Consider the following 25047-nt stretch of genomic DNA (forward strand, 5'->3'; position numbering starts at 1 on the left):
TGCATATTTGATACATATATATTACATTCAAATGATCAAAACTTTGCTGAAAAGCCTTCTGTCATCTGAACATACCCTTCTGTCTATTATTAATAGTTTATACGTTTTATTTTAAAGACCTTTTAGTACCATTGTAAAATGTCCATCTTTAAGTTGTGTCTTTTTTGCTGTGAACTCTTTAATAATTTTTAGAAGCACCAAAATAACTTTCATTTTGTTAGTAGCATTTCAGTATGAACACTCATGATTATCCATCATTTATTTTTTTATTATCCAATATGATCCATCAGGCTTTTGAGTAACATTTATTTGTTCATCTCTCAATCATCATTTTATTGCAATTACATTATATATTTTACCCCCACGATTAAAACTATAGAGCTTTAATCATAAAACTAAGCATTTAAATATCATCTTACTAAGACATATTATTGGGAGATATGCAGTGACAAATGATATTTATATGCACCTTATTCAAGTAATATATATATATATATAAAATAACTATACTGTTATAATTTTCTTTACATTTTCTTTAAAACTGCTTTGAAATTATGTGTATGGTGAAAAGTGCTGTACAAATAAATGTGAATTAAATTGATTTGAATAAAGATCATTTACATTACAAACTCTCAGAATTTCATCTTGGACATATAAAAATCAGCAAATGCACCAAATTGCATATTTTTATTTCTCAAGTGTGAGCTCTATATTCACTATAGGACATAAAAGCCTGATGAATCAAATATCATACAAAACATAACACATATGCAAACTTTTTTCCGGTATGTTTTGCCTAAGGCTCAATAAACTGCTACTTTTTTTTATTATTTGCTATATCAGGCCTTGCAGGGTTAAGTTCCTCCAAAGCAAAAAGCATATCTTAAAGCAACAGCTGCCTCTTCTGAACCATTCCTAGATGTTCATGTTAACGTGCATCTCACACACACACACACACACACTTCATCGCACGCGCCTGCTGCCCCAGCAGCTCTGAAACTTGTTTGATTGACAGCTCTCTGCTGTTTATTGAATATAGGCCAGCTGCGCACAGCACAAATCTCCGAATGATTGCCTTTCGGGTGTTCTTTCGCCTCGCGCTATTGGCTGACCGCTGGCCTGATTTCCACTGATCTGCATGTGCGAGCATGTGAGACAGTACTTAACACACAAACTCCATCTCTCTCTCACACACACACACACACACACACTCTGAGTTCAGACAGACACAAGATGCAGCTGTTATCCCGCTGCGCTCTTTAGACAGCTGCTGGTCTGTCTCTCTCATCCGCTGAGCTCGCGCTCTCCATCATCAGCCGAAGCTCTTTTGTCAACGGCAGAATGCGACGATTGTTGGACAGCAGCTGGATAAAGTTTGGACCAGCTGGAAGAGATGACTGGGTTTCGGGGTCTCCTTCACCGCCTACGGTGGAACAACGGCTACAGGTACGTGAGCAATCCCAATTAGAGAAGTAGCACAGAAAATGACAGATTAGACACAGAAATGTTTTTTGAGACACAGAAAAACTCAAACTACACTTAAAAATAAAGGTTCTTTATTGACATCACCGGTTCCATGAATAACTTTTCCATGAAGAACCATTCCATTGGACAAAAGGTTCTAGATAGTGGAAAAAGGTTTTTTTAGGATTATTAAACGAAAGAACACGTAAGAAAAAATGTTTTCTCCACACTAAGAAAAATGGTTCTTTTAAAAAGCGAGTTAAAACAAAAATGAAAATTCTGTCATTTACTCGCCCTCAGGTTGTTCCAAACCTGTATACATTTCTTTGTTCTGCTGAACCCAAAGGAAGATATTTTGAACAATGTTTGTAACCAAAGTGTTGTGGGGTACCATTGACTTCCATAGTATGGGAAAAAAATACTATGGAAGTCAATGGTGCCTCACAACTGTTTGATGACAAAATTTATTTTTGGGTGAACTAACCCTTTAAGAACGCTTCACTGAAAGGTTCTTTGCATGGGAGCCAAAATAATGGTTCTTCTGTGACATCGCTGTAAAAACCCCAATGGGATCCTTTTATTTTTAAGAAAGTAAGAGTGAAAAATAATGAAAGCTAAAAGGACAAATTGAAAATAATAATTATAATAACTCTGACCTGCAGTACTTCTGGCTTCAGTCATTCAGTTCATGTGAGAATCAACTCAAGACATTTGTTTTGTGTTGAATTTCTGGTGAGGATGTTTTGAAGTTTCAGTTGTGATCTCCATAGGGGTTTATTTGAGGTGACACGGTGCTCTGGCATAAAAAGCACCAGAATATCTAATCTGGCTGAAAAGCAGCATTATGTGATTAGCTTTGGTAAAACGGTGGAAGAAGGAACAGATTTTGGGATGCAGTCCAGTTATGGTGGACACACTGGTTCTGGATTAGAAAAGCAAGTTACCCTTGTGTTTTTTGGGAGCTGTTTACAGATTTGGTCATGAGATGAGTTGAAGAAACTTTTATTGAAAGAGGTTGTGGAATGAGGCCATTAGAGAAGTTAATGGATCCATTCGTAGATATCTTCTTATCTGGAAAACTTTCCAAGGCCACTTTTCACTGTAGTCTTTATATGGCTCTGTTAAGGCTTAAAACACTCTGATTATGCATTGTAGCTTCTTCAATGAAGATGAAGAAGCTTCTTCATTGTAGCTTCTTCAATCATTGATTTCTTGGTTCTAGCATCAGTACATATATAGTTCTCTCTTTTTTTTTTTTTTTATGCAACTCGAGAATAAAATGTTTGGTTTGGAATTCTACAAGTTTCTTGTACGAAATTCTTGTATGAAAGTCTTTCTGGTTGTATATATTCAGATGTTATCTCCCTACTGAAAACTGCTGGTTAAAGCTTTCCTCCCAGTCTGGCCTTAACTGGTTTTAGAGGATTTTGGACACTTTTCAGCTGGTCAGGCTTTGAAACCAGCCTTCCATCCAGTAAAGCAAAGGAAATACAAACCCAATCTAATGAAAAAAAGTAACTTACCTTTGCGATTTCATATGAAGTTTGATTTGTATGAAAATGTATGATTTTAAGAGAGTTCACCCATAGATGAAAATTCTGTCATTATAATCACTCACACTCATGTTGTTCCAAGACTTTTGTTCATCTGCAGGACACAAGTGAAGATCATTTTTGACATAATCTGAGAGATTTCTGTCCCTCCATTGACAACCTATGCAACTACCACTTTGATGCTTAAAAAAGTTCATAAAGAGATTGTAAAACTTGGATTAGTGGTTTAGTCCAAATTTTCTGACGAGACAATCACTTTATATAACGAACAGATTTAATTTAGTCTTGTATTCACATTTCAGCATTCATCAACTCACACATCAATTGTGGTAAACGAAAGCTCAAGCATGTTCGTATGACATGCGAGAACCAATGAGGTTCATTTTCATGTTACGCAGCACGTTTGAGCTTCAGCAAGAGATTTGTTCTTGTGCGTCAAGCATGTTCGTTTGAGCTTCTGTTTATGTTTGCTGAATAATGTTTATATGTGAATAAAAAGCCTAAATTCAATTTGTTCATCATATAAATTGATCGTGTCTCTGTAGAAAATTTTGACTAAACCGCTCGATTCAAATGAATTAGTTTTACGATCTCTTTATGAAATTATGAAGCATTAAAATGGTAGTTGCGAAGCCTGTCAACAGAGGGACAGAAATCTCTCAGATTTCATAAAAAATATCTTCATTTTTGTTTCCGAAGATGAACGAAAGTCTTACAGGGTTGGAACAACATGAGGGTGAGTAAATGATGACTGCATTTAAATTTTTGGGTGAACTATCCCTTTTAAGGGTTTTGCAGGCCTTCAAATACAAATGTTCAAAATCATGTCCTTTATGCCCCTTTAGGGTTACCACTGGAATGAGCTTTCGATCGAAAACAACGGGAAATCGGAGCTCATCCTGTACGTCGTTCTCCCGCTTGTCACTCTCATCGTGTTCGGCATCGGGTGTGTCCTTCTTTACCGAAGATTCAGACAGAACAAGCTCGGACTGAGCAACATCATCGCACTAGACCTGCAGGACCCGGAGCGCAACGCCGAGATTCTGTCGTCACTCACCGGGAACGCGGAGCGGCTAAACAGCATGAGCTCGGACATATCTGATGGGGTCTTCCTCATGGTCTACCTCCCGCCGCCCTATGAGGACACACTGACAAAGATCACGCGGGCCGCCAGCCTCAGCAGCGGCAAAGACGTCGAGTCCATCAAGATCGAAGACCTCGAGGCCAAACTGTGTCCGGAGCTCAAGGCGAGAGGGGAGTTTGTCTGAGAGAGGTCTATTGTAGAGACACCGGGGCTAGTTGTCACGGATGATCTCAGTTACACACATGCTTATTTTCTCCAGAACTGGTTCAACTGTCTGTTGAACAACGGTGAAAAACGTTAAAGGGGTGGTTGATTACGATAACACTATTCTAACTTTAGTTAGTGTGTAATGTTGCTGTTTGAGCATAAACAACATCTGCAAAGTTACAACGCTCAAAGTTCAAAGCAAAGGGAGATATTTTCTTTTAAAGAAATTGCTTTTTAAGGACTACAACAAACTGCACGTTTTTGCTCACCTTCAAAAAGTGACAATTTTAACATGCTATATATAAATATCTGTGGGGTATTTTGAATTAAAACTTCACATACACACTCTGGGGACATCAGAGACTTATTTTACATCTTGTGAAAAGGGCATTATACCACCCCTTTAAGGTATGTGACCGAGTTAACAGATGTTATTCACAGACTGTGATGACGCGTTTTAATGGTCATCAGCATCTTAAATCCTGCAGTTTTTTTATATTTAAATTTTTTAATGTATTTATATTTATTACACTATACTTTGTATTATATTACCTTTGCATCAAATCACTGCTGTGAGCGTGACAGTAACGTAAAACAGAAGTTTACCCAACCTTGACGACTTCCGCTTCTGAGAAACCCGGAAATGTGAAAAGGGTCTATTTTTTAAAAATATGCCAAGAGTGAGAAATATTCACTCGAGTAAAAATGTGACAATTAGCCCTGGTCCTCCCTTAAAGTGAAGACCTCATCTAAACTGAATTTGGTCTTTTATACGGCAATGTACTAAAACCATACATGGAATAAAAAGATACCTCGATATTCATATTAGTTTTGAATTTAAACAATGTATTATACATTGTCATGAGAGTAACTCTTTGTGCTTGTACAGTATTTACAGATGTAGGCTATGTGTTATCAGGAAGTAATCACCATGTGTTTTACTTTGAAATACTGCCTAGTTTAATAGACACACTTTATGTTGTAGCACAATTAGTAGAGATCAGTCAGTTAACATGCTACTTTTTTATATCTGCATGACTGCATCAGTCCTTGTTTGTATTCAGACATAAATCACAGTCCTGACAGGTTTTGCATTATCATCATCAGTCATGTAGTCTTCTAAAGTATTTCTAATAAAGACCACATTAAACACCACTAAGTGTCACTGAACTTTTTTTTTTACATATTCCCATTGCCTACAATACACAGAAAAAAATTCTAAAGGTCCTCTTTTAATATTTCACTCAACATTTGTTGGAAAAAGTTTTATATATTATTAGTATGTGTGTGTGTTACATTATAGGCCTAAATGTTGTTGCTTGAATTTCTTTTCCCCTCATTTTTAGCAGCTCAGGTTAGTAGCTAACCACATCAGAAAAACAAAACGGCTGTGGTATTTACCTATAGTTATGGTTGTATGATATTTTGACTTGAGCTGAAAACCAGTTTGAAACAATTCATTCTTTGAAGTGAAAGCTGGATTTGTCAGTATTAATAATAAATATCTGACATAACTAATGGTGTTGATATATGCTGATATGCATTCTGTGATGAATGTGGAACAGATTATTATAAAATATTTTTATATATATTTTTGTGTTTTATTATCCCAGTACTACTCAAAAATAATAGTGCCATTTATTTAATAAAAACAAGCACGCCATCTAGTGGATGTTCTATATACTTAATAAATTGCCACTAAATACTTAACAGGAGGGGGAAAAACTAGCGTGTAAAAATATAATAACTTACTCATCTTAACCACTTATTAGAAAATTAGAGAACCACCAATCCGTCATTTCACTAAACCATCCATCAACCTACACACCTTCTCAAAAGCCTTGTGTTTTACATCTGATTTGGGTTGTCCACAATGTACATGACTGAAGGAATGAATTAAATTCATTAACACATCACTGCGTTTCAAAAGGATTTAATGACTTGTACAGAATAAGACACACAAACTGTGCCAGGATTTGATGTCTAAAGCTAAGTTCATAAATGCGCATAAATGTAAAAGGAAAGCAGGGGACATCAAGGTTCAGGATTCAAATCAAGAGGTCTAAAACTCAGGATTATGGACAGTCAGCGAAGTATGTAGAGGCCTTTGCATTGACACACTCCGGCTGGTAGATCAAAGAGATCCTGTCAAAGGAAAGTATTAAACATTAAAGACTGTATGCGTTTTAGAAAATAAATTATCCACAGCTATTGCTATTGTGGAGACCGCTATATCAGTTTCTAATATTCTTACATGCAAACACCGTAAATGCATGCATGTTTTCCATTAATTGCTGTATTGAATTGGTTGTTGTATATTAAACATGTTTTAGGTTTCGTTCACTTACATTTTACGGATGTGTTTAGCAGTTTTGGGGTCGGGAATCACTGCAGTCCTGTGATAGTCAGATGAACACAGTTTCAGGACACTTGCACTCGCCTGCCTTATCAGGATTCACTACTAATATCATTTCTATGTGGAATAAATGTTGACACTAGGCCAACAGTCTGCAAAATTAACAATAATTCAAACGTCTACAAACACATTTCAGGAGTAATGTATATTTTTGTGTATTATAGCTCAGTGTACTACACTAGAAATTAAGATGTAGTGTGAAAATAGCTTTATACGACAATAGCATTTTCCTGATATTTATATGTACTATTAAAATACATTTTACTTACATTTTATTTATAAGGACCTGGACACAGGCCAAGTCATCACTGATGTCATCGTCAAGCAACTCTGAAAAAAAAAAAAAAAAAAAATTTTCACATTAATTTAAGAGCACACACACACACACACACACCAATATATATATATATATATATATATATATATATATATATATATATATATATATATATAGAGAGAGAGAGAGAGAGAGAGAGAGAGAGAGAGAGTCTATTCTGCTCATCAAGGCTGCAATTACTTAAAGGGGGGGTGAAATGCTCATTTTCACTCAATCTCCTGTTAATCTTGAGTACCTATAGAGTAATATTGCATCCTTCATATCTCCAAAAAGTCTTTTGTTTTATTAAATTTTTAACAGAAAGATAGGCTGTACCGAGTCTTTCCGGAAAAAAACGAGCGGCTGGGGGCGGGCCCTGTGGGCGAAGCTTAGCTGTGCTAACGCGCCAAGCTAGTGACAACACACAGAGACATTTGTTCAACAAACAGTTTTACTCACCGTCCGGTTCCAACGCACGACCGCGAACCTTTATCATTGTGACTGCTCGATCCTTAAGCATTAGACGATCTGCAAATCCGTCGATCTGGGCTTTGTTCATAAAACAATCATCGTCGAAATGCAGGGAACAACAGTCTTACACAACTCCGTTTATGCTCAGAAAAACAAACTCCATCCACTGGTGCCTTAACGCTGGGTTCTTTGGGAATCTGTGCAGGGTTGTCTTGCCCTGGCAACCAAAAACACACTTCTTTGGTGACATTGACTTCCCAAAAGCCGGGCAGGGCGCTTTGATGGCGAACTGCTTTCACTCTCTTGCTCTGGTCTACGAGTGCGCGCGCGGCCGCGATCTTACCGGAGAAGTGCCCTTAGGACCCATATAAGGAAATTCCGCCCTATCTTACGTAAGACAGAGCCATACTCGAAAAAAACTAAAATTTTTGGAACAAAAATACTCCTTCAAACGTACAACTTAGTTTTTGAAACTTTGTCCATGTTTAGCATGGGAATCCAACTCTTTACCAGTGTAAAAAACTCAGTATGCATGAAATAGCATTTCACCCCCCCTTTAATCAAAAATACAGTAAATTGTGAAATATTACAATTTAAAATGTATTTAATTTTTTAAATGTAAATTTTACATTTTAAATTTCTATTGTATAATGTATTTGAACATTTTCAGCATCACATTTTCTCTAGTACTCAGTGTCACATGATCTTTTTAGCATGCTGATTTGCTGCTCAAGAAACATTGCTGATTATTATCAGTGTTGTAAACAGTTGTGCTGCTTCATATTTTTGTGGAAACCGTGATAATTATTTTTCAGGATTCTTTGTAGAGCTGCACGATTCTAGATTAATTGAGAATTATTATTTTTTGTTTGTTTCTAACAGAGATCACAATTATCCCACGAGTCTGAACAGACAAACTAAACAAAATAACATAATTTACTAGAGGATATGACAAAATTTTAATTGCTGCAGTCTATTTAAAATGTTTAATTAATCTGAATGAATTATTTAAAAAAAATTGGGTTGAATGAATAATTCAATGGCTCGGTCAGATACTTCACTTTATTAAATACTATATGATTCAGTGTCTTTCTCTTGAATTAATGATTCATTGACAAATATACTTTTTTATGGTCACTTGTCGCCACCTACTGGTGTAACAATGTATTCGATACAATTGTTATTTGAAGTGCCAAGTTTACTTTCAAAAATTAATTTTAAGTCTTTATATGTGAACCAATCTTTTCTTTTTATACCAGTACTTCTGTGATTATTTTAATATATTTGAAAATAACATTCGTGCTGCTCTAATTCTTTGATGAATAGAAAGTTCAAAAGAACAGCATTTCATTTAAATATAAACCTTTTGTAACATTATAAATGTCTTTGTCACTGGACACTTTTGATTAATTTAAAGCATCCGTGTTGAGTAAAAGTGAATATACTCACTGTTGCAGGTCAGTCCGCAGAGGTTCAGTGAATAACTTTGGGTGGGGTTGCACACCACATGGTCACTTAGCTGGAACAAGCCGTACAAGGTCCAGACCTCATTTTTGTCCTCGGCACTTTCCAAGTGGGGTTTACTGGAGGGGCGGCCTTTATTTTTTCCTTGGCTCTTGGCAGACCTGCCCTTACGAGGACCGTGACTTTCACCTGAATTTTTTGGCTCAGTGATCGTCTTAATGGCGCTGGTATTGAAGTTAGAGGTCAGCTGGACATGGCACACAACTGTAAAGAGAGTTTCAGATAAGGCAAGTTCTCAACAAGAACAATAAACGATAACGATGACTAGCATCCATACCAATGCACATGTTGTTCTGTTTATTCTAAGCGTGCGCTGCAGAAAAAAATTGTCCTTGAAAGAGATTCCAACGATATCGTTCCTCAGTGCCGGTATCGTTATAGCTGTGGTGTGGACTTTAAAGGTCCTTTATTGGAATCTATGGTTCCTTAAAGAACCTTTAACATCCATGGAATCTTTCCATTCCACAAAAAGTTCTTTATTGAAGAATAAGGTTCTTTAAATGTTTAAATTGTTCTAAAAATTTTTTTTCTTTTAAGAACGGTTCACTGAAAGGTTCTTTGTGGAACCAAAAATGTTTCTGGCATCACTGCGAAACCTTCCTTTTGGAAACTTAATTTTTAAAAACTGTATCTTCATCATTATTGTTATAATTATCATCCTTGGTGTGCATAAGCCTTTATTCTGTGAACCTGAAGGGTCATTTTTTAAGAATATCACCGGCACTTTTTTCCATATAAGTGACCAAAAAATCTATATGCTCACCTGCAAACTGTGACTGAAACAGTAACTATATTAATACACACAGAAGCATCAGTGTTCGGTATCTCAAGTCAGATATTAAGCTCTGGATTTAGAGATGGACACTTACTCTGCGCCAGCACGTCGGTCATATTCGGAGGCAGGGTAAGGTCCGTCTGAAGCTGCTGCTTCAGCTCACATTTATTCAGAATCACACTGTCACTCATGCCGACCGCCAGGAATAAAACAACCACAGCTGCCAACATCTTCATGCCTGGATGGATACTCATGATCTCTCTTTGTTTCTCTTATCGGGAGTATTTGCAAGTAGAGGATGAGCCGAATGTGTAGATATAGCCCCACATGTTCCCCTGAGATGGTCCGTTTATTACACCTCAAATGCGTCAGTGGCTTGTGTGAAGTAAGATTTTGAAGGGTTGTGTGTCAGTGTGTAGGCGGTTTTATGCCACTTTATGTTCTGTATGTAGTGTTACGGTTTGGTTTCAGTGCACAGATTCAAGAAATGAAGACAATGAAATTTTTTGTGCAGACAGTAATATCTGAAAAAGTTATTGTCTCAGAAGGGATCAAATGTCATGTACAGGTTATGTGACGCCTCTAGACTACAGCATAAAAGGATCTGGACAGACTGACTGAGACACGGGACAATGCTGGGAGGAGAACTGAGTTTGTCACGTAGGAAACATAGGCCTATATTAGAGGTCTTCATGGGTCCACTTCGATACGAAAACCCAAACAGAATGATGCAAGCAAGATTTTGCTTTGTTCTGGATCAAAAAAACAACTTGGCTAGTTAGTTTGTTACCATGCAAGGTGGAAAGTGTGGCAATGCTTTTCTGGTCAAATAGGTTGGGATTAAAATTAGTACACGTTATAGTACATAGTACACACGTGCAGGCTTTCCATCTGAACATGCACATTAAGATCTTCCTGTTACGTAAAGTGTGTTATTCTCACAAACGGTTAAAACTCAAGAAACAGTTAAATATAGCCCTAGACTATATGCGATCCTGTCTTGGACCTCTTGTTTGTCCAGTATTTGCATACAAATATACAGGCTGCATTTTGTTAATGTAATTAATTGTTTCTTATAGCCTTAATAGTTTAGTCGAGTCACTTTCTCCAATTTTATGTTATAGCTCATCAATGTTTTTTTTTTTTGCATACAGATGATTCTATTTTATTGTAACCTACATTTAGAAGTTTTAGTGCACAATTATTTATGAATCAAGAGTTCTGCATGAACGCAGATTTAACTGACAAATAGGCTACGTGTGAATCAATGCACTATTAGACCCAACCTCCTCATGTTGTGCAGATATGGGTTTTTGTTTCATTTTATTGTTATCAGTTGTGAAAGTTTTATACTTTTATAGAAAAAGGCAAATGTTTTGATGTCGATTTCCATTTTTTGAAATGGAATGAAACATGAAACAACCCATTATACATTCAGAAGATTTGAACAAACTGTATGATTATGTCAGAGAAGAACCCAAAACAAACAAGAAAAGTTTACAAACATTAAGTTGATGTCAGGAAAAAAATACAATACAATGTATGACATGAGCCCTTTAACCATTCATAAATTACAATTTGTTCATTTTATTTTCCTGCTGGTGAGTGATTGTTGTGGTGGAGGTTGCTATGGGGCTTGAGGTGGAGGTTGCAGTGGGGGTTGAGGTGGAGGTTGCAGTGGGGTTTGAGGTGGAGGTTGCTTTGGGGCTTGAAGTAGAGGTTGCTATGGGGCTTGAGGTGGAGGTTGCAGTGGGGGTTGAGGTGGAGGTTGCAGTGGGGTTTGAGGTGGAGGTTGCAGTGGGGGTTTTGGTGGAGGTTGCAGTGAGGCTTGAGTTGGAGGTTGCAGTAGAGGTCTTTTTAGAGGTTGCAGTAGAGGTCTTTTTAGAGCTTGCAGTGGGGTTTGAGGTGGAGGTTGCTTTGGGGCTTGAAGTGGAGGTTGCGCTGGGGCTTGAGGTGGAAGTTGCAGTGGGGGTTTCAGTAGAGTTTTCGGTGAGGCTTGAGGTGGAGGTTGCAATGGGGGTTAAGGTGGATGTTGTGATTGAGGTTCCTGTGGTGCTTGAGGTGGAGGTTGCAGTGGGGCTTGAGGTGGAGGTTTTGGTGGAGGTTGTTGTGAGGCTTGAGGTGGAGGTTGCAGTGGAGCTTGAGGTGGAGGTTTCGGTGGAAGTTGCAGTGGGGGTTAAGATTGATGTTGTGATTGAGGTTCCTGTGGGGCTTGAGGTGGAGGTTGCAGTGGGGCTTGAGGTGGAGGTTGCAGTGGGGCTTAAGGTGGAGGTTGCTGTGGGGCTTTCGGTGGAGGTTGCAGTAGGGTTTGAGGTGGAGGTTGCAGTAGGGGTTTCGGTGGAGGTTGCAGTGGGGCTTGAGGTGGAGGTTGAAGTAGGGTTTGATGTGGAGGTTGCAGTGGGGGTTTCGGTGGAGGTTGCAGTGGGGCTTTCGGTGGAGGTTGAAGTAGGGTTTGATGTGGAGGTTGCAGTGGGGGTTTCGGTGGAGGTTGCTGTGGGGCTTTCGGTGGAGGTTGCAGTAGGGTTTGATGTGGAGGTTGCAGTGGGGTTTGATGTGGAGGTTGCAGTGGGGGTTTCGGTGGAGGTTGCTGTGGGGCTTAAGGTGGAGGTTGCTGTGGGGCTTTCGGTGGAGGTTGCAGTGGGGTTTGATGTGGAGGTTGCAGTGGGGGTTTCGGTGGAGGTTGCTGTGGGGCTTAAGGTGGAGGTTGCTGTGGGGCTTTCGGTGGAGGTTGCAGTAGGGTTTGATGTGGAGGTTGCAGTGGGGTTTGATGTGGAGGTTGCAGTGGGGGTTTCGGTGGAGGTTGCTGTGGGGCTTAAGGTGGAGGTTGCTGTGGGGCTTTCGGTGGAGGTTGCAGTAGGGTTTGATGTGGAGGTTGCAGTGGGGTTTGATGTGGAGGTTGCATTGGGGTTTGAGGTGGAGGTTGCAGTGGGGCTTGAGGTGGAGGTTGTGATGTAGGTTCCAGTGGGGCTTAAAGTAGAGGTTGCAGTGAAGCTTGAGGTGGAAGTTGCAGTAGAGCTTAAGATTGAGGTTGCAGTGGGGGTTTCTGTGGGGCTTGAGGTGGAGGTTGCAGTTGGGGTTTCGGTGGAGGTTGCAGTGGAGGTTGCAGTGGGGCTTGAGGTGGAGGTTGCAGTAGGGGTTTCGGTGGAGGTTGCATTGGGGTTTGAGGTGGAGGTTGCAGTGGGGTTTGAGGTGGAGGTTGCAGTAGGGGTTTCGGTGGAGGTTGCAGTGGGGCTTGAGGTGGAGGTTGCAGTAGGGGTTTCGGTGGAGGTTGCATTGGGGTTTGAGGTGGAGGTTGCAGTGGGCCTTGAGGTGGAGGTTGCAGTAGGGGTTTCGGTGGAGGTTGCATTGGGGTTTGAGGTGGAGGTTGCAGTGGGGCTTGAGGTGGAGGTTGCAGTAGGGGTTTCGGTGGAGGTTGCAGTGGGGCTTTCGGTGGAGGTTGCAGTGGGGCTTAAGGTGGAGGTTGCTGTGGGGCTTTCGGTGGAGGTTGCAGTAGGGTTTGAGGTGGAGGTTGCAGTAGGGGTTTCGGTGGAGGTTGCAGTGGGGCTTTCGGTGGAGGTTGCAGTAGGGTTTGATGTGGAGGTTGCAGTGGGGTTTGATGTGGAGGTTGCAGTGGGGGTTTCGGTGGAGGTTGCTGTGGGGCTTAAGGTGGAGGTTGCAGTAGGGTTTGATGTGGAGCTTGCAGTGGGGTTTGATGTGGAGGTTGCTGTGGGGCTTGAGGTGGAGGTTTCAGTGGGGGTTGAGTTGGAGGTTGCAGTGAGGCTTGAGTTGGAGGTTTCAGTGGGGCTTGAGTTGGAGGTTGCAGTGAGGCTTGAGTTGGAGGTTTCAGTGGGGGTTGAGTTGGCGGTTTCAGTGGGGGTTGAGGTGGAGGTTGCAGTAGGTGTTTCGGTGGAGGTTGCAGTAGGGTTTGATGTGGAGGTTGCAGTGGGGTTTGAGGTGGAGGTTGCAGTGGGGGTTTCGGTGGAGGTTGCAGTGGGGCTTGAGGTGGAGGTTGCAGTGGGGCTTAAGGTGGGGGTTTCGGTGGAGGTTGCAGTGAGGCTTAAGGTGGGGGTTTCGGTGGAGGTTGCAGTGGGGCTTAAGGTGGGGGTTTCGGTGGAGGTTGCAGTGAGGCTTGAGTTGGAGATTTCAGTGGGGCTTGAGGTGGAGGTTTCAGTGAGGCTTGAGTTGGAGATTGCAGTGGGGTTTGAGGTGGAAGTTGCAGTGGGGCTTAAGGTGGGGGTTTCGGTGGAGGTTGCAGTGGGGCTTGAGGTGGAGGTTGCGGTCCAGGTTTGCTTTGAGGTGGATACTGGGGTGGATTTTGAGGTTGGCTTTGTCGTGGTGAAGAAATTATGTGGCTTTATGGGTGGACCAGGGGGCTGGTGGGCCTCACACATACTGAACACCAACAGAACCAGAGGCAACACCACCAGTATTTTCACTGGAAGAACACTCTTCATCTCTGATGATCTGGAGATTAAACACACTTTATTCGGTGAACTGCTTTTAAATTCCAGATGAAATTAGGATGTCAAATTACTGTGTTTATCTCTTGAAATAAAACCAAGAACAAATCACCATTTTAAGTGTATGCTGACAAATCAATATGTGTGAAATTAGAAAATAAAAGATAACATTATTGCATAATCATACAAACAAGCAAATAATATTTACCGGTATGTACTTTTAATTATATTACATTTTTGCTTCATTTATTATAAAAATGTCCATTAGAAAGAATTGGATAAATCATTTTTACAAATAACCACCAAAACTCAATCGAATGATTCTGAAAACTACTGCACTTCAACTCATTACAAGGAACTGGAAAAATGTATTTTCCCCTATTTTATTATTATTATTTACTATATAAAATGTATTTATTTAGTAATTATACCTCTAATCTGGTTCTCTGAGGTGCCACATAACCTGTACATGACATTCGACCCAAGCTGAGACAGAAGGGACTCTTTAGACGTGTTCTCGACTCTAAAAGATGCACAAAGTCACTATTGTAATTTACTCAGAACTTGTCACCCAGTTCCATGAAAACCAAACCGCAACGTTTCGCACTCAACACACAGTGTCATAAAACCGCCTTCATACAACAGCCTCAAACTCTTTTATTTCACACAAAGATGCGCCTCTCAGGGGAACACAGGTCAGTCTATATTAGTGACTAAACGTCCCGCTTTCTAGGGACAGGTCCTGTTTTTGGTGGCTTGTACCTGTCTAGAAATGTCACCTGAAATGTCCCAGTGTTTTTTAATTATACGTTCAAAAGTAAAATAATATGTATAACATTTTAAAATTAAAATGTGTTGAAAGTAGTTATAACGTTACTCTGTGCGTTCTTGTTGCACACTGCAGTATGGTAGATCGAAAATACTATACCATATTAACTCTTTCCCCGCCAGCGTTTTAAAAAAAAATTGCCAGCCACCGCCAGCATTTTTCATCAGTTTTACAAAAGTTTCATGGCCTTCAAAATGTTTTGTTGTATGAATATGCATTAAGCACATGCATTATAGGCTATCAAAAGAAAGAACAGAGCCTATAAGCTTTTAAACGACAGTAACAACAACAACAACAACAAAAAACTTTTTATTAAAGCTTAATACATTCTTTTTTTTTATCAACTCTTGAAAGTGGGTAGTTTCATTAAAAAAAGTAACATTTTGAGGAAAATGCTGCGAAAAACACGTTTTTCTCAAATACTACATCCAGATCAGATTCAGAACGATGATCAAAACACAGATAGAGTAGACCGAGTCCTTCAACACCCCCAAAGATTCACTGTCCTATTTCATTCAGTAACATTTAGGCAGTTTTGATTTATATGCTGTTTAATGTTGATCATCGCGCTATTTTACATATGCATATTAGTGGCAGTTCTAGACCATGATAACGGGGGTCCAGGTAGGGAACACTTGTGCTTTTAGGGGCACACTTTAACATTTATCTTAAAAATGAAAATTCTGTCATCATTCACTCACTGTCATGCTATTACAAATATGACTTTCTTTTGTTGAACATCAAAGAAGATATTCTGAGAAATGTTTTTTTTCATCCATACAATTGAAGTCAATGGGGACCGAAACGGTCTGGTTACTATCTTCCTTTGTGTTCAACAGAAGAAAGAAACTCATACAGGTTTGGAACAATTTAAGGGTGAGTAAATGATGACAAAATGTTCATTTTTGGTTGAACTATCCCTTTAATCTATTTTCAGGATTATTGGAGGTCATTTTTACTGGGTCAAGTATCACTCTGCAATCCATACTCATGAATTAAAATGATTTCAAGTGCATCTTTTTATTTGACAAGTAATCTTGTATTGTAGTGTGATAATTAGCATAATTGATCAACAGATAAAACGTTGTCAAATTAATTCCAGTTCAAATGGCTAAGCGGAAGCGATGAATAATCATGTATTATACATTTTTAAGGCCAGACAAGTAATTTGTTGAGGTCAATTTGTAAAGACTACACGCCTGCGCACATATATATTCAAACGCGCATACCTATAGACTAAAGTACCTATAGTCAGCGTTTTCACAGGCTTGTGTTTTTGAAGTTTGCACAGAGAAAACTTTTTTATTTTTTTTATTTTCAAGGCTTGCATTTTGAAACCTATTTAAAGGTTTGCGTTCTCAAGCACTGTTGTCGTGCGAATGAGCGGGCCGGAGTGCGTCAAAGGTTTTCTGTTAGAATGGTGTGTTAGCGGCCCCTAAGTTAAATAACTAATGATCTTTGCAACGGAAGTGAATCAATCAAAACTAACTGTAGCTGGACAATAACTTAATTTTAGAGCTGCTATTGATACTTTGCACGTGACGTCAGTTGTACTGGCTGGCGGGCAAGAACGTCATTCTCTAGCAACGAAAACCAGTAAACTAATCAAAGATCTTGCCAGGACGTTGCCAGTTTTAATATACAAAAGTTGGTGTTTTGAGGTGTACACGACATGCCAGATAGTTGTTGTGCGATTGGATGCACTAACCGCGTTTGTTGCCCGCCAGATATCACGTGACTGCAAAGTATCAATAAAGCCAAAACAATCTATGTTACTTTAATTTCCTATTATCACTGTAAAGTTGCGCTGAAACAATCTATATTGTTAAAAGCGCTATATAAATGAAGGTGACTTGACTTTCAATATCTAAATTTGCTAAATGGAAAATGGCTAAATTTAAAATCTAAATGGAAACAAAATTTCGCAAAAACTCCCATTTATCGCAAAAAAGTTGTTCCGCTCGCATGAGGTGATTTTTCAGGCAATTCAAAAAGAAATATTTAGCAAAACTGCAATGAAAACAGTTTTTGCGCATTTACAGGTCACCTGACGTAGATGACACGGTATGTTTGGACAGAATACGAGACAGAGTTCTTTATTAAATTCATATAAGACAAAAGAATTACAAGAATACTGGATTCTAAACCTCAAAGAAATGCCACAATCAAGACATCAAAGCAGATATGAGGGAGAAACACCCAGAAACACCTCATACAGTATGTGCCGCTCTCAAGTAGGCCTATAATAAGGGTCGTTCCTTACCATTAATGCTTGGAAAACACACATACATCTCCTTCGATTAATAATAATGGCCAGTGCGGTGGCTGAGATACATAAACCTACCGATGTCCGTTGCTATGATTTTTGGAATGAATTTTTAGTCGCATAACATCGGTTAATGGAAACGCCGTCATTTCGCAATAGTTTTTTGTCGACATTTAGAAAAAAATCGCAAACGTTTTGCGCAAATCTGTAATGGAAACCCGCCTGCTGTCTCTGTGATAGAGATGGGTCGTAATTTATCTTTGGCTGCATTATAATGACGTCCTAATTCGGATTATGATCAAAGATTGTGTATGTGGACGTGTTCGGAGAAATTAGCTATTGAAAAATGACATTTTAACTCAGCTCAAATAAACTAAATGATTTAAAGATTATTTCATTTTGCTGAATGAAATTCAAAGTCATCAAATCAAGTGAGTAACATGATCTGATCTATCACGGCTGCGTCTGGGTAAAGTTACACACAACACTTGTAAAGAGAGCTTATACAATCAAGTGCGTAGTGTGGTAGAAATTTCCATACACACCTGACTTAAGTTAGCCTGTCTCCAGTCGTCACTTAAAATTTATACTCTAGCGTGTCTCCAAATTGATTTCGGCTGAGTCGGACGACGTCTCGTCCACTAAATGAACACTATCACTTGGGATTAAGATCTCTAGTGTCCTAACCAGGCAGACTCCAGACAACGCCTTTCAATATGCTTTAATCACGGCCGGAGGACCTCAGACCAATTTCAGAGACAATCCCGCCACATAAAAAAGTAGGCTACAACAGTTTTTATAGTATAAGAGCATGGCAAAGGTGACATGATTCATTGCATACATTTTCTACAATATGATTGGTCCTTCATATGTATAGTTCAGCAAACCATTCTGTTACTAGGTAAAAGCAAATCTGGATTTCTTGAATACTTCACTTTGTTACTCACTCATGAGTTTATATATTTAGACATCTGTCTAGTTTCATTTCCCCTTTTTGTTATGTTCAGACATGATTCAGACACTGTGGCCCAAGTGTTGGGGACATTTAGGTTTCAAAAGCATATAAATGTTAATCCTGAAATGTTGGTTATTATTAATTAAAAAATTCCATCACAGTAGCAACCATTATAGTCTTTACAACTTGTTTACATCTTTTAGATTTTTTTTCTTACACCATGGACAGATAATTTTGCTTGTTTTAAGCAAAAACTCACTTAATTTTGATTTATTTACCCAGAAAACAAGACATAATATCTTATTATTTTACTACTTTAGTAAATGCATCTTGATTTAAGAATTTTTAGATATTTGGACTGGAAACCAGACAAAAATACTAAGTAAGAAAAGCATTTTTTGCAGTGTTCCCAAATATTATCATAATCACACACAGCATCAGCACAGTGTGATTCAAGGAACGGAGACAGTTTTATTACAAGTGTCGACAGAAATTTAAAACGGCACCAAAAATTTGCATTATTACAGCGATAATATAAAGTTTATTCATGCACAAGCTCCCTCTGTTCAGAGCCTTAATATGTTTAAACTCACGCTGGTCCCACCACCATCATAGTGACCTCATTACCATTCAATCAAAGCAGTTGCCATGGGAACATCAGACTGTTGTGTTTTTAGAGTGACAGAAATCATGCAGTGATATTGTAGGTAATGGTTGTCAGTATATAAATATTTTGATTCTGTAAATCACTGGTACAAATCTACTGTTTTACAGCAGGTCAGAAGAGTAAAATCACACTGTTGTTTCTCTCAGTAAAATCAATCAATTGAAACAATTGGTGTTGTTGCAGTCAGACACTCAGCGAAATAACGCGAAGGAACCACAAAGCGACACTCCTTCACCAAAATAGTGTTTAACCTGTAACGCACAAACAACAGTCACACTTTGAACGTTCAGGCCGTATTTTACTTCTTAAGCCTTTATACTTGAAGTAAATAATTTGATTAATAATATATATATCTCTGTGTGTACATATATATATATATATATATATACACACACACACATATATATACAAATATACATTTACAAATTTACACATATATAATAATTATTTTAAATGCGATTAATCGATTAAACAGCACTGGGTTTACATGTTTGCAAAATTATAAATAATATATATATGCAATAATAATATATGCAAAAATAATCCTGCACATATTGTGAAAATAAGAGACTTCTGCAGACTTCTTTTTGCATATAAAGGATCATACTTTTTATTATTTTCAACTTACGTTGCAAGTGGAAGAGTGATATCAGAGGTGTTTTTGGGTTTAGGTTTACTGTGAAGAAAGAAAACATGTTATGAAATTGAATATAATAAGACTTACATTGAGTGTTTATATATGTGCACATTTTCATAGAGGCCTTTTAAACTTATGCCCAAATGCCATCCAGTAACTACACTGTCAAAAACGCTTTTTATTTGTAGTTGTAGTTGTAAATAAAACAAAGATTATTGGGCTAGTTTTACCAGAAAATACCATTTCAGTTTTTCTACTGCAAAATGTGTTAGTTGCCATTTCTTTCTAATTATGTGTGAAATTAGCAATTTCTGAGTGAAATCAGTTTCAAAGTGAATCCAACACAAAAAGTTATATGCATATGAAATGACATCTATGGTGGATCATAGTAGTGTGTGTGCTACTTACATGCTGCCAATCACAGTCTTCAGGCAGGCGATGTCATCTGTGATGTCATCATCAATCAAAGCTATGGGAGGAAACAGAAAAAACAATCAAAACCTTCTTCAAACTGGCTCACTGTGAATGCTTAGAGAGCCATAGGAATCTGGCAGTTTTTGAGTCCAGAAATTCATTGTTTAGGATATAGTGTTATGATTGGTGTGGCATTTTCTCACCAGAGCAGCTCATGTTGCAGACATTGAGCGACGGCATCATGCCAGAATCACAGGCCAGCTGATCACTGAGCTGAAACACGCCATACATCCGCCAGACGGGCCGCTGAATTTCATGCCCAAAAGAGTGGGTTTTAAAGGGCACATTCTCCTTAGGTTTGGCGGCGATGGCTTTGACAAAGCTGGTGTTGAAGCCCGAGGCATTGGCCTTGCAGACAACTGCCACAGAACGAAAGGAATAAAGGGTGTTAGGCTGATCAACCTTTTATCTGCACATGTGACATAAATATATGGAGAGAGAATCTGTTGCTCACGTCTAGCGATGAGATCATCCACGGTCATTTTGTCTCCCATGGCTCTAATCACCTTAATCTGAGCCGCCTCGAGTTGAGCCTTCAGCTCACATTTACTGAGAATCCGTCCCTCAGTCGCACTGGACACCAGCAGAACCAGAGCCAACGCCGACAACATCTTCACTGGGAGAACGCTCTTCATCTCTGATATCTGGAGGTTAAACACAGAGACAAGTGAAAGCAGAGGTGGAAGCTTCTTTTCAGTCAGTTGTGTTTATTCAGTTGCACAGAAGCGCATTAAAACGGCTCATTATTTTATGCTGATCGCATCACAGCTGATTATATTGATTAGAGCAACAGTAAAGGCATTTATTATGTGAAAAAATATTCTATTTTAAATAAATGCTGTTCTTTTGGGCTTTCTATTCATCAAAGAATTCTGAGAATTCAGTTTACATAAAAAAGCATAACAGTTTCCATAAGAATATGCAACACTGATAATAATCAGAAATGTTTCTTGAGGATCAAATCATCATATTAGAGTGATTTCTGAAGGATCATGTGACACTGAAGACTGGAGTAATGATGCTGAAAATTCAGCTTTGATCACAGGAATAAATTACATTTTACAATATATTCACATAGAAAACACATATTTCAAATTGTAATAATATTTCACAATATGACTGTTTTTGCTGTATTTTTGATCAAATAAATGCAGCCTTCTTTCAAAGACATTAAAACATCTTACCAACCCCAAATTAACTATACTGTACATGTGCTATAATAACTATACTGTACATGTGTTGCAGTCACAATGACCAGCAAGGCATTCCCTACCAGTTTGAACACAACATGCAATCAAAACTGCTGGAAGAACCATATTAAACTTACTCTTACCAGATGTTTTGTTGTCTTCAGATGTTCCTCAGTCTTCACTGTCCTGTACTGTGACCGATCAGACTTATATATGTTAGAGTCGTCTCCACCTCAGCTGCACCTGTGCTTTTGGTTCATCCCAGCATTAATACTGAGATTAATATTGTTTTGGTCTGAATGTGTGTCAGGAGAAGATGGTCTCGCCCTGTTGAGTTTTGGTTCCTCCCAAAGTTTCTCCATCCACCCAAACCACCCGTCTTGAGAAAGCACAGTCTTGTGCCATCATTGTTCCTATATAAGTGAAGAAAATTGGCTTGTGTTTGCTGTCAAACACGTTCATTTTAGTTTGTATCTTTCATATAATTTCCAGCTGTGAGTGTTTCTGGAGCTGAGGTTGCATGACCACAACAGACATATAATCGAGGACAGAAGTCACTTTTTAAAGCTTTAAATCCTCACTGTCTTTTTCTTGGGTGTATCTGTTGGTGGCGTGAACCTGACGATTCCCTGTGAAGACTTATTCAGGGTTCTCACGGGTCCTTGAAATCCTTGAAAGTTTGTGAATCTGAAAAAAATTAAATGTTCAAGGCCCTGGAAAGTTCTTGGAAATAAACATTCCGGTCCTTGAAAGTGCTTCAATTTATTTTGTGCAAGAAGTTTTCTGGAAAAAAAAATCCATTATTCTCTCCGGTCCGCTATTGTGTTATTTTACCAACACTTCGTGGCCTATGCATACTAGCCTGCTTGATTTACCTTAGTTATGCGCATTTACATGCTACGTTAAGTGTTTCCCGCGTGAGGTACTTTGTGTTGTACGTTGCCATGACGTTCACGCGCGCACAGACACACCGTGAAACATTGCAAAAAATAGGCTGAATCCGCTGAAAAGTGATGCCTGGAAAATGCAAGTTTCAAGATATTTGACTCACCAAAGAAGATTACAAAGAATTTCTCTTTTTCTTTTTTTGTCCCGTATTTTTAGGTAAAATGATGCGTTCTGTATCAAATCAATGCGGGACGTGATTTGTCCCATATTTTAGATAGACCCAGACATTCATTTGCGGGTTAATCATAGACAGTAAAAAGAAATGGACACAGCGACCCCATAGACTTCAACGGAGAAAAGTGAAGTCAATTAGAAGCACTCACTTCCTGATGGCTGAGCGTACTGCGCAGACTCAAACTGAGCTTGACGACGTAGATGTGACGTGAGCAACCCGTCTGTCTTCTAGTAGCTGTGCCAAGAGAAATCTGAATCATTCCCTTCCGAATCTTGCAGGGACGGAGAGTGTGAGTAGGAGGTGTCCATGAGCTAGGAGCAGGAGAAACTTTTGCTAATTATTCTGATTAATTACTTTGTCATTTTGCCTCCACGTCCCCCCGATGGCCCGTGAGCTTCTCCTCCTGTCCATACGGTAATCTCTCTACTGTGCGACAGAGAGTCGCGTGGTTATGACGCAATCGTTAGCCTATTTTTACAAAATCTGCTTCTACGGGGCCATAACGTAAGATACAAGGTAATGGAGCCTTTTATACATTGTCGTGTTTCTTTAGAAATAAATAATGGACAAATGGAGTCTTTAAACGCCTCAGATGTAAAGTTATTCACTGTCAAAGTGACGCCAAAATGAATGGGAGTCAATGGAATGCTAACAGCAGGTGATGGTCCGCTAATCAATGGCGGCGCCCGGGGAAGCTTCAATTTCTGGCTACCCCTTGGGGGTTAATGCGTGTTAGCGTCTTTGTTTCCATAGCGACGGAGTCTATAGAACATGCGCCGTAAACGGGCGTAATGCGCGCTTTTTAAAAAACATTCTCGAGCGAGCTCACGTCCTCTCCAGATATGAAAATAGGTATCAATGGGTCTGTCTGTCCAGTAGCTAATGATGAACGTAAGGCAAACTGCACAGTTTAAAGGCCTAACTGGCGTAATAGGCCTATTGGTTTTTTGTTTTTAAATTTGGATAATGTCTTAATATAATATACATAGTTAGAGCTTGGTAGACAGGTAACTATTATATTTGTAGATGTTATTAGACAGATTAATTAATAAATTATAATTAATGTTATTTATTAATTTATCATTTAATTAAATATTAAACATGCATAATAAATGATGATCCTGTCTGTCATACACAATTTATGGCATTTAAAAAATGTTTTGAAAAGTGCTCAATTATTTCAATAAAAATGGGACCAATAATTACATAATAATGTAGTCATAATTTAAGTAGTAAATAAATGCTTAAGGCACACCAACATATACTGAAGAGTTATGTAGAAATAAATAAATTAATCAAATGTAAAATAATAATATTTGTTCTGTTCAGTTCACATATTGATCTCATGTTTTCTCATGGTTTGTTGTTGAGCTGTCAAGTTGTCATGTTGAAATAATCAGTTCCAAGATCTTGACACATTTTTATTTGATTTGATTATTATCATTATTATTTTTTCTAGGATGTACTGAATATTCTTACGTTTTATGCAAAACATAAATACAACAAATAGAATATCAGATCTCTGTCATTTGGCCAAAAATAAATGCAAAAAAAAAGAAGCTTTTTTGCATAGTTTGACAGATGAAAACTGTAACAATGTGTCTTACAAGGTAACAATGTAACCTTGCTCTCACTTGAAATGTGTCGCCACATTAAGTCCTTGAATTTGAGGGTATTGGACCTGGAAAGTCCTTGAAAGGTCCTTGAATTTGAAGTTAACCAAGGTGTGGGAACCCTGCTTAATGCTTTTGTGCAAAAAGTGCTTTATGGGCAAGGCGCTGTCATTTAAACAGCCGTTTCTAGAAACTCACAATGGCTTTAGTCAAGAATTTTTTTTCAACCAACCTAATTTAGGGATTATTTATGAATTAAATGACTTAATGAATTATCTGTTTCAAATCAGACTTGTTCTTCAGCATTGTCACAGTGAATAATTTGCAGCTTACGTTAGTGTGTCAAAAGTTCATGCAACTTGCAAATTTATGTGGGAACAGTGATGCTTTACTTGGAAAGATTGCCCAGTATATAGTAATTCAGTTCTTTTTTAAGTTTTATTGGCATAATGCTTTTCACAATACATTTTGATCCAAAGCTGCTTTGCAGAATATAGTGCCTAAAAGAAGGTTGGTTGGTTGAAGTGGATGAAGAAGAAACCTTGGGAGGAACCAAAACTCTCCAGGGAGAGACAGTCTTTCTCTGAGACGAGCATCAAAAATTAATCTCAGTGTTAATGTTGGGTTGAACCAAAAGCACAGGTGCGGGTGCAGGTGGAGGCGACTCTAACATATATAAGTCAGACAGTGAAGACTGAGGAACATTCAAAGACTCTCAATCATCTGTATCTCCAACAACAGAACGTCTGGTAAGAGATTAAATGTTTCACAAAATGCTTTGTGCATTGACAAAATGAAAATATTTATATTGTTTAAATAAAATGTACATTGAAACTAATAATGTTGAATACATTTATTATAAAATCTATGCAATTTGCAATGTTCAAAATTTGTATTCTGTATAAAATAAAAATGTATTTATTTGATTATTAGTTTGGTTGTTTGCATGATCTAAAATAATGAAATGTATGCTTATTATATTTCCTCATTCCACTCCATATCAATGTATCAGCAACTAGATTTACAAAAAAAGAAAAGAAAATC

General features: G+C 38.4%; 3 protein-coding genes across 3 annotated transcripts; 1 reads left to right on the top strand and 2 right to left on the bottom strand.

Moving 5' to 3' along the window:
- The first annotated feature begins 1193 nt into the window (after window positions 1-1193).
- smim28 (small integral membrane protein 28) lies at window positions 1194-5462 on the top strand. The gene is made up of 2 exons (XM_079864583.1): window positions 1194-1446; window positions 3863-5462. The coding sequence occupies exons 1-2, from the start codon at window positions 1342-1344 to the stop codon at window positions 4283-4285; spliced, it is 528 nt and encodes a 175-aa protein (XP_079720709.1). The 5' UTR covers window positions 1194-1341; the 3' UTR covers window positions 4286-5462.
- Window positions 5463-6226: 764 nt separating this feature from the next.
- On the bottom strand, window positions 6227-10180 carry LOC307154578 (lysozyme C, milk isozyme). Its single transcript, XM_079864580.1, has 5 exons — window positions 9905-10180; window positions 8961-9239; window positions 6994-7054; window positions 6657-6704; window positions 6227-6453 (listed from the first exon to the last, which is right to left on the bottom strand). The coding sequence occupies exons 1-5, from the start codon at window positions 10062-10064 to the stop codon at window positions 6384-6386; spliced, it is 618 nt and encodes a 205-aa protein (XP_079720706.1). The 5' UTR covers window positions 10065-10180; the 3' UTR covers window positions 6227-6383.
- Window positions 10181-18752: 8572 nt separating this feature from the next.
- On the bottom strand, window positions 18753-20716 carry LOC307149762 (sperm acrosome-associated protein 5-like). Its single transcript, XM_079856331.1, has 5 exons — window positions 20532-20716; window positions 20221-20436; window positions 20012-20072; window positions 19595-19642; window positions 18753-19217 (listed from the first exon to the last, which is right to left on the bottom strand). Exons 1-5 carry the CDS (start codon window positions 20710-20712, stop codon window positions 19118-19120), a joined length of 606 nt encoding a protein of 201 aa, XP_079712457.1. The 5' UTR covers window positions 20713-20716; the 3' UTR covers window positions 18753-19117.
- Between the last annotated feature and the right edge of the window lie 4331 nt (window positions 20717-25047).

Source organism: Squalius cephalus, assembly GCF_949319135.1.
Source record: "Squalius cephalus genome assembly, chromosome: 2".
NCBI classification, from domain to species: domain Eukaryota; kingdom Metazoa; phylum Chordata; class Actinopteri; order Cypriniformes; family Leuciscidae; genus Squalius; species Squalius cephalus.

Coding starts and splice junctions, on each gene's coding strand:
- smim28 (XM_079864583.1), top strand. CDS start 1,342: ATGCGACGATTGTTGGACAGCAGCTGGATAAAGTTTGGACCAGCTGGA. Junction 1,447..3,862: donor CGGTGGAACAACGGCTACAG/GTACGTGAGCAA, acceptor ATGCCCCTTTAG/GGTTACCACTGGAATGAGCT.
- LOC307154578 (XM_079864580.1), bottom strand. CDS start 10,064: ATGAGTATCCATCCAGGCATGAAGATGTTGGCAGCTGTGGTTGTTTTA. Junction 6,705..6,993: donor CAGGTCCTTATAAATAAAAT/GTAAGTAAAATG, acceptor TGACTATCACAG/GACTGCAGTGATTCCCGACC. Junction 6,454..6,656: donor GCTAAACACATCCGTAAAAT/GTAAGTGAACGA, acceptor TTCCTTTGACAG/GATCTCTTTGATCTACCAGC.
- LOC307149762 (XM_079856331.1), bottom strand. CDS start 20,712: ATGAAGAGCGTTCTCCCAGTGAAGATGTTGTCGGCGTTGGCTCTGGTT. Junction 20,437..20,531: donor GGATGATCTCATCGCTAGAC/GTGAGCAACAGA, acceptor GTTCTGTGGCAG/TTGTCTGCAAGGCCAATGCC. Junction 19,218..19,594: donor ATCACTCTTCCACTTGCAAC/GTAAGTTGAAAA, acceptor TGTGCGTTACAG/GTTAAACACTATTTTGGTGA.